This window comes from Cibotium barometz, chromosome 7, assembly GCF_041138505.1.
Source record: "Cibotium barometz isolate CiBa-2024 chromosome 7, ASM4113850v1, whole genome shotgun sequence".
Taxonomy (NCBI): domain Eukaryota; kingdom Viridiplantae; phylum Streptophyta; class Polypodiopsida; order Cyatheales; family Cibotiaceae; genus Cibotium; species Cibotium barometz.
In genome coordinates, this window is record NC_141052.1 from 1330001 (window position 1) to 1337500 (window position 7500).

Consider the following 7500-nt stretch of genomic DNA (forward strand, 5'->3'; position numbering starts at 1 on the left):
ACCAAGTGAAATTCAAGGTTGATGAAGGTAATAAATGGTGGACATGTGGTGGAGGGGAAGCATTGTTCCTTGTAGATTGTGATTTTCATTGGTAGTAGGACTTTCATAGAAAGTTGTAGAGCCCTTAAATGGAAAGTGAACTATATATGTAAGTTATTATGTGCTAATCACATGGTTGCCATGGAAAATATATGTTATTAATGCTCATGAAGCTACTTAGAAATGTACTTGGGAGCTTTCTTTTTAAGAGAGCTTTGATTGATAGGTTGATTTAATAAAGTTTTTCATAGGATTAGTGTGCAAAAAATAATCACCCAAATTGTGAAAAAAAACATCTGAAAAAATGGAGGCATTTCTTACTAATTCTAAAAAATTTAAAAGTATTTAAAGTTCTAAAATTTTTAAGTATTTAACATCAAAATCTAAGATTTTAAATTTTCAACTACAAATTTTGCAAGCTTTTTTTTAAGATTTAAGAGGTGTAAAATACAATAAAGCCAAGTTTTTTAGAGACTAGATGGTATTTATATTATGTTTATTGATGGGATTTATTTAAGAGGTGCAAAATACACTAAAACTAAGTATTTTTGGAGACTGGATGGCATTTATATTATGTTTATTGATGGGATTTATGAGGTGCAAAATACACATAAGAGGCCTATGTTTAATCATAAGAATTATACTTTTGTATTTATAAGAGGTTTCCTATTTATTGGTTTCAAGTAGTGAGAGGTGTCCTATTTATTAGTTTTCGCTTTGTGCATTCAAGTGTGTGAGAACCCGATCTATTTCAAGGGTTAAGTATTTTGATAATTCCCTTGTGAAGGTGATCATGTCCTACAGGGTTCGGGAAAAGACGGGTTCAATTTAGCCTAGAACTTGTTCAACTTGGGTAAAATCCTTCTCATTTTTAGGTGAGAAGGAAATAAAACCCTTTCAAATTTTATATATTTTAGTTATAATTTTTTACTTTACGTAAAAAAAATCCCTCTCAAAAATGGCAATTTCCTTCTCATTCAATGATGAAAAGGATTTGATTGCTTCTCCCTAAAAAAAACTTTCCCGAACGTTGTTGATGAACGTGATACCGCACCCATCCGCCCCCGCGGCTGCTGGCACGGAGTTAGCCGGGGCGGTGGTTTGTCTTCCAACGTTAAAGAAGTAGTGAGATTAGATGATAGGCCCGAACCCTGATGTCCTATATGATCCACCATAGATACCATGCAACTTAGGCTTCAGCTTTTGGCATGAACATTAAAAGAGAAAAAAAGGCAAAAAGCAAGAAAACCTAAAGAACGTATACAAACAGCATCATGCACTTTATGAATAACACCATTGTCGTAGACTTAGCCTTTTCAAAAATTTAAAATTTTAGATAGTTTGCTTCTCAAAAAGGAGCAAAAAAGATCCATCTAAGCCTTAAGTTCAGTAAAAATGAGTTTCCAATGTCCGAAACACGTGTTCTAGATTTAAAAGCTGTTCAACAAGGGCACAGTGCTTGCCTTGTCTTCAATCAATTCTGCCCCACCACACGATCAGTCACGCGAAAAACCCTAGCATCACGATCAGTCACGCGAAAAGCCCTAGCATGATTGCTTACAAAGAGCAGCCCTTCTTACAACCATCGAGCGCGCCACTCAACAGGTGGAGAAGAAGATGGAGAAGTGGCCACTATTGTATTGTGTCCTCCTCGTCCTCCTCCTCTTCAACCATCTTGCATTTGGCGCATTAAGGCGCCCTTCCCAGTTTAATGATGTTGCAGTACTAGCTAGTACCGCGCCGGCTCCGGCTCCGGCTCCAGCTCCGCCTCCTCTCCCTTATCTTCCACAATGCATCTACGAGCTAAGCCCTCCCTTGGAGAAATTCATAGAGCCCCTTACCTTCCCCCCCGTTATCGACGTCTCCAACGGCCAACCGCTCACCATGGGTGCCTACAAAATCTCTCAGGTGAATACATGCTGGTGGTGATATTTCTAATGGTAATAACTTCACAGATATATATCTATCATGTTAATAACTTCATGTCTCGCCTCGCTGTCCTTCTCTGTGCCGCAGAAACTACACCGAGACTTGCCCAACACTACTCTGTACGCGTTCGGGACGAGCCAGGACACAGCTGGGTTTCCTGGGCCTACTTTGATGGTAAGTGAAAAAAGCAGAGCAAACCATAATTGTTTGTAAAGCTACAAGCTCTAAGTTAACACATTGTAGCCTATTTAGGCACCTGTGATAAATCATTGTTTTTCTTCTTCTTTTTTTAGGCCCGTCGCGGTGCCATGCCCTCACACCCCGCAGCCCTCCCCCCGCTCTCGAGGTGTGCTAGCCCGCGACGGATTTTTATAACCAGAGAAGAGGGTTTAGGTAGGTCATGATGGTCGAGGATTATATGATGATGATGATGAGTGGGGGTTTTTAAATTGGATGAATTGGGCGCAGGCAAGGCGATACGTAGTGTCGCATGTTCGATGGGAGAATCACATTCCGGACGAGCACCACTTCCTACCCCAACCTAGCAATGCGTATGTGGAGTGGGCGCGGCCAACGAGAGGCGGTGTGCCAGTGGTTGCGCACCTGCATGGTGCGGAGGTACCAAGCATCTACGATGGGAATCCTGATGCATGGTTCACGCACAAGAATGAGACGGGCCCTGCATACGTTACACAAGACTATGTGTACCCGAACCGGCAATACCCTACAACACTCTGGTACCACGACCACACAATGGGCATCACGCGCCTCAACAACCTTGCCGGCTTAACGGGCCTCTACATTCTTCGGCCCACAGAAGAGGAGGAGAAGATGGTGAACCTCCCGGATGGCATCCCTCTCATCATCAAAGATTGGCGCTTCTTCCCTAATGGATCCATCAACCTTCCTGGACCAGATGACTTCGCTACTCAGTATTGGTGCCCCGAGTGGTTTGACACTTGGGTTGTGAATGGTAAGATCTGGCCTTTCTTGCGTGTCTATGCCAAGCCTTACAGGTTTCGCATTCTCCAGGCTTGCAATGCAAGGTACGTGGGCTTGTACTTCACCCACGGCCTTCAAAACCTCACCATCTTGCATATCGGCACCGATGGTGGGTTTCTTCCTGAGCCCATGACCCAAGTCAACTTTCTTCTCTTCCCAGCTGATAGGATCGATGTAGTGCTCGACTTCTCAGGGTTTGAGAATGGGGACGAAGTCATGCTAAGAAACTTCCCCTTGCCACTTGATGGACGTGATGAACCCTTCTTACAACCCTCGAGCTCCGTGGTCATGAAGTTCATAGTCGTTGATGAGGGAGGCACAGACGAAGGTATAATCACGGATGCGGACTATATGGAGAATTTGCCAAGGAATTTGCAACGCGTGGCAAAGGCCGACGAAAACAAGGTAACCTAATCATAATCACACAATCAACTCACTTCTTTATTGTTTTGTTGCTTATTTCACAAAATGCACACACTTGGACAGAGCTTAACCTCGTTGTTTATTTAGGGTCCTATCATGACTCAACCACGCAATGTACGAACCATCGACATCACTGCTCATAGGAACTACACAACTCATAGAGATTATGAATTTGGGTTCGGTAATCAGACTTGGCATGATCCCGTACACATAGACCCTGTCGATGGAAGCACTGAAATCTGGGAAATCATCAACGCCTCAGGGGTGCCCCATAGCGTCCATATCCATCTCATTCAATTCCAAGTCCTTAATAATCAAAGAATGGATACCGACGCCTATATGAACCATGAATGTTCCACAAGTATAGCATACCCAAATGATGGCACATGCTTTCTAGACTACCCGCAAAGCCCAGCACCATACCAACGAGGATGGAAGGACAATGTGATCACTTGGGACTACTTTATGCTTCGTATTCTTGTACACTTTACAACAAGAGATGGGAACCCCTTCAGCTTTGATCCAACTCAAGGCCCGGGGTATGTGATGCATTGCCATATTTTGCAACACGAGGACCATGTGATGATGAGGCCTTGGAGGCTCCACCATGAAGAAGATAACACCTACCAGAGATAGTTAGTGGATGGAGGTTGCTCTACCATCTTAATTTATCCCTTGTAGGAGTCATCAATATGTGAACTCATTGTCTACTATATAAATTGAAGGTTTTTCGTCTATAAGATTAATGGATTGTATGTTTCAATGCTTATGATTTTTAAATTGCCATATATATGCTATCCCATATTCTGCAAATTCTAGCCATTACTCAAAAATACCATGTGCATTAATAACAAGTGTCGAAGAACTGCTAGTGCCAAACACAAAAGGTAGAGGTGTTAGTAGAAAACATAAACCTGAGATGTATGGACTTTATGTTTCAATGCTTATGATTTTTAAATTGCCATACATGGTATCCCATATATTTTCCAAGCAACCAGTGCTAAAAAACTACTATGTGCATTAATAACTAGTGTCTAAAAAAGGCTAGTGGAAAACATAAAAGGTAGGAGTAACTTTAAGATTTTCCTTCAACCAAAATCTAATGAGACAACAAAGCCCTTCCTTGTAAAGCATGACTTAAATGAGTCTCATTATGAATAATAAGAAATTCATAAAGGAAATAAATATAGGGTGGAGACCTCGTGTTGCCAAAATACTCTCACAATGGGGAATTTGTTCTTGAAAATTGTGTAGTTTCCTCTCCGAGTTTCCTTTGCAAAAGGTAGTTAGGCCTTACCATCTTTTTAGGGTTAATGTAAGAATTAGCATTCTGAGGTAAATTAGTGTTAGGGCACCATGATGCCAACCCAAGACACTTGACGAGTGGTGGACCACAATAAAGTCCAAGGTGATGGGTCACACAATGCTAAGGGGGGGCTTCTACGATAATGTAAGAATTGGCATGCTAAGGTAAATAGTGGCACGATGCCAACCCAACACACCTTATGAGTGGTGGATCGGGTCACACAAGGCATTAGTTCTAATTATGTGTTAGTCATTTAACTTAACCAAGCTTTAGAATAATCATTTTGATCTAGTTAAGAAATCTCTTTCTATACTAGTATTAATCCTCTTGATCCTCAAGAAATTCTTACGTGTTTCTCGATCATTAATTCTTTTTTTTTAAAGACTTCGATACTAGATTTAAAAAATTGAAACAATCTACATTAATAAGAAATGATGTACTTCCAACCCGTTATATGAAGGCCTCGAAGCAAATTTAATTGTCAATTGACATATTAATTCTAAATTTTCCTTTCAAAAAAGAAATATAGAATAATTTTCAAAAAGAAATATGGAATAATCTACCAAATGTCAAAAGAAGGAGGGCAACCAAAAAAATGCCCATCTAAAACTAACTGTGACTTTATGTTTGTATTGGAGATTAGGAGAAGACGATATTGAAATTTGGGTACTGTATTCTAACTTAGGTTATATATTGTTTGGTTCTTAATATTAAAAATTAAAATTAAAATATTAACAATATTGGTTAGCCTTTAATGTTGCTTTGTTCTGAACATGGTTAAGAAAGTAGACATTAATCTTTTTCTCTTTCTTTGGATAGTAAACCTTCAGCAATGTTAAAATTTTAATAAAATATCTCAATGGATGGACAGTTGGAGATTTTATCATTCCTATAGAAAGGGCAAAGCTTTTGAAATAAATGTCTTGAATTTCCTCATTTTTTGGGATTTGATTACATTCACAAATTCAACCTTTCAATAGATCCAATTTGGTAGAATCCAATGGTCGCTCAAATTTGCAAAATTCCGCGACCGAAACTACTCGGGCATTAACCGCTACATGAACGTTTAAAATTTTTCGGTTGAATTTTCATTCTCGATAGTTGAATTAACCCCAATTTCATCGTCTGATTATTTCTATGCTTAAACCAAGCATTTAGTGTAACTTTCCCTCACCGAATTGAGACATACCAAATCATAATTACACAATCGCTTCTCTTTATAGGGGTATTTTTTATGCGGGGCAATTGTATTACTGGAGAATTAACGTAACATAATTGTATTACTTGAGAATGAATAATAATAATGTGAACATTCGACGTAGCAACACTCTACCTATGTTCAAAGCCTAGCATTGCAATCACTGATAATCATATGAGAGTGAACAATGTTACACATAAAAGGGCATGAGCCACCCATGAGCCTTGGATGGGCAATCTTGCCAGGCACATGTAATCGCTTAACTATTCCAAACACGCTAACTGATAGGGTACATGTAATCGCTTAACTATTCCAAACACACTAACTGATAAACCAAAAAAAATTGCAATGACTGTCAAAATGCACTCTCAGGTTGAAGTTTTCATGTTGCAATACAGCCTGTTGTAAGGTTCAAACCCTTGCCAGGAAGAGCCCAACAACCTGTCAAATGTTGCCCGGACACACAACCCTTGCTTTCCGATGTTGCCCAAAGTCAAAAACCTTTGCACTGTGAGCTTATGTCCGGCCACGCTCAAGAAGAGCTCCCCGTTCAAACCCGCGTTAACAATTCGCAGCAAGTAGGTCTCTCCACAGGCACCACAGCGGCCCCTACATAAATATGGGCACCAGCGTTCGATTATATTAATCTAATCTACATTTAATTATGTAAGGTACTACGTGATTATAGAATTAATGCACCCGCAGCCGTCCCTTGCTGATGAAACATCCGTCCATTTCTTTCCGACTGGCGGTGGGCGCAGTGTACAGCCGTCCCTTGCTTTTTCTTGCAAACACACCTCCTTTCTTAAATAACTCTGTAGCAGGAATAACACAGACAAGACAAAAACAGGGTTTCCTTGCTTGTTCAGAAAGGTGTAGTTTAGTGTCTGCAGAGATTACGTAAGGAGGGTTTGCATACATGTGACTGGAATAGAGCTATGTTTTGCAGGACACCAGACTAAGTAGCTGGGGCATGAGAAGAGCCACATAGGCAGAGAATTGCTGAAGAGTAAGAGCGTAAGACCGCATTTAGAAAGGGGAAAGGGGGCCAGAGGAAAGCAAAAGCTGCAGACGAAGTCACGAAACATTGGGGGAGCACAGAAAAATCTCGATGTCAGAGAGCGAGAGACCTTACGGACACTCAGGGGCTCACAATTAAATGTCACCATCAAACCATTTACTCATTGAATGAGTTTCTTTTATATAAACCACAACCCCACCTCCTTTCACTTGGGCAAAGGAGGTGGGGCTAATTCAAAATCTATACAGGATTAACCACAACCCCACCTCCCCCCACGTGGGCAAAGGAGGTGGGACTATTTCAAAATAACCACTCCTCCTCCAAGCGTGAGGAGGAGTCAAATCTCACATCTTCCAATGCAATTTTCAATTTGAATCTAAGAAGATCTCATCTCACATCTTTCAATGAAATCTTTGTATACATGCTTACATACCTATAGTTACACACACTTATATATATTATGTATGTATGTGTATCTATAGGTATGTAAGCATGTATATATAAATAGTGTGCATGTGCATGTGCATGTGCATGTGCATGTGTATGTGTGTGTATGTGTGAGAGAGAGAGAGAGAGAGAGAG

The 7500-nt window shown here is 40.5% G+C and overlaps 1 protein-coding gene and 1 long non-coding RNA gene across 2 annotated transcripts; one reads left to right on the forward strand and one right to left on the reverse strand.

The window, feature by feature from the left end:
* Positions 1–1552: 1552 nt before the first annotated feature.
* On the forward strand, positions 1553–4130 carry LOC147636565 (uncharacterized). The gene is made up of 4 exons (XM_086799992.1): positions 1553–1947; positions 2056–2142; positions 2437–3375; positions 3481–4130. Exons 1-4 carry the CDS (start codon positions 1657–1659, stop codon positions 4027–4029), a joined length of 1866 nt encoding a protein of 621 aa, XP_086656118.1. The 5' UTR covers positions 1553–1656; the 3' UTR covers positions 4030–4130.
* A 1830-nt stretch (positions 4131–5960) lies between these two features.
* Positions 5961–7000, reverse strand: LOC147636566 (uncharacterized). The gene is made up of 2 exons (XR_015266115.1): positions 6597–7000; positions 5961–6506 (listed from the first exon to the last, which is right to left on the reverse strand). It is a non-coding gene; the product is annotated as an uncharacterized LOC147636566 (long non-coding RNA).
* Between the last annotated feature and the right edge of the window lie 500 nt (positions 7001–7500).

What these genes read in the sequence shown, in the direction of transcription:
- LOC147636565 (XM_086799992.1), top strand. Translation starts at nt 1,657, where the DNA reads ATGGAGAAGTGGCCACTATTGTATTGTGTCCTCCTCGTCCTCCTCCTC. An exon ending in TTCCTGGGCCTACTTTGATG is followed by an intron (nt 2,143 to 2,436) that starts GTAAGTGAAAAA and finishes AATTGGGCGCAG; the next exon opens with GCAAGGCGATACGTAGTGTC. An exon ending in CAAAGGCCGACGAAAACAAG is followed by an intron (nt 3,376 to 3,480) that starts GTAACCTAATCA and finishes TTGTTTATTTAG; the next exon opens with GGTCCTATCATGACTCAACC.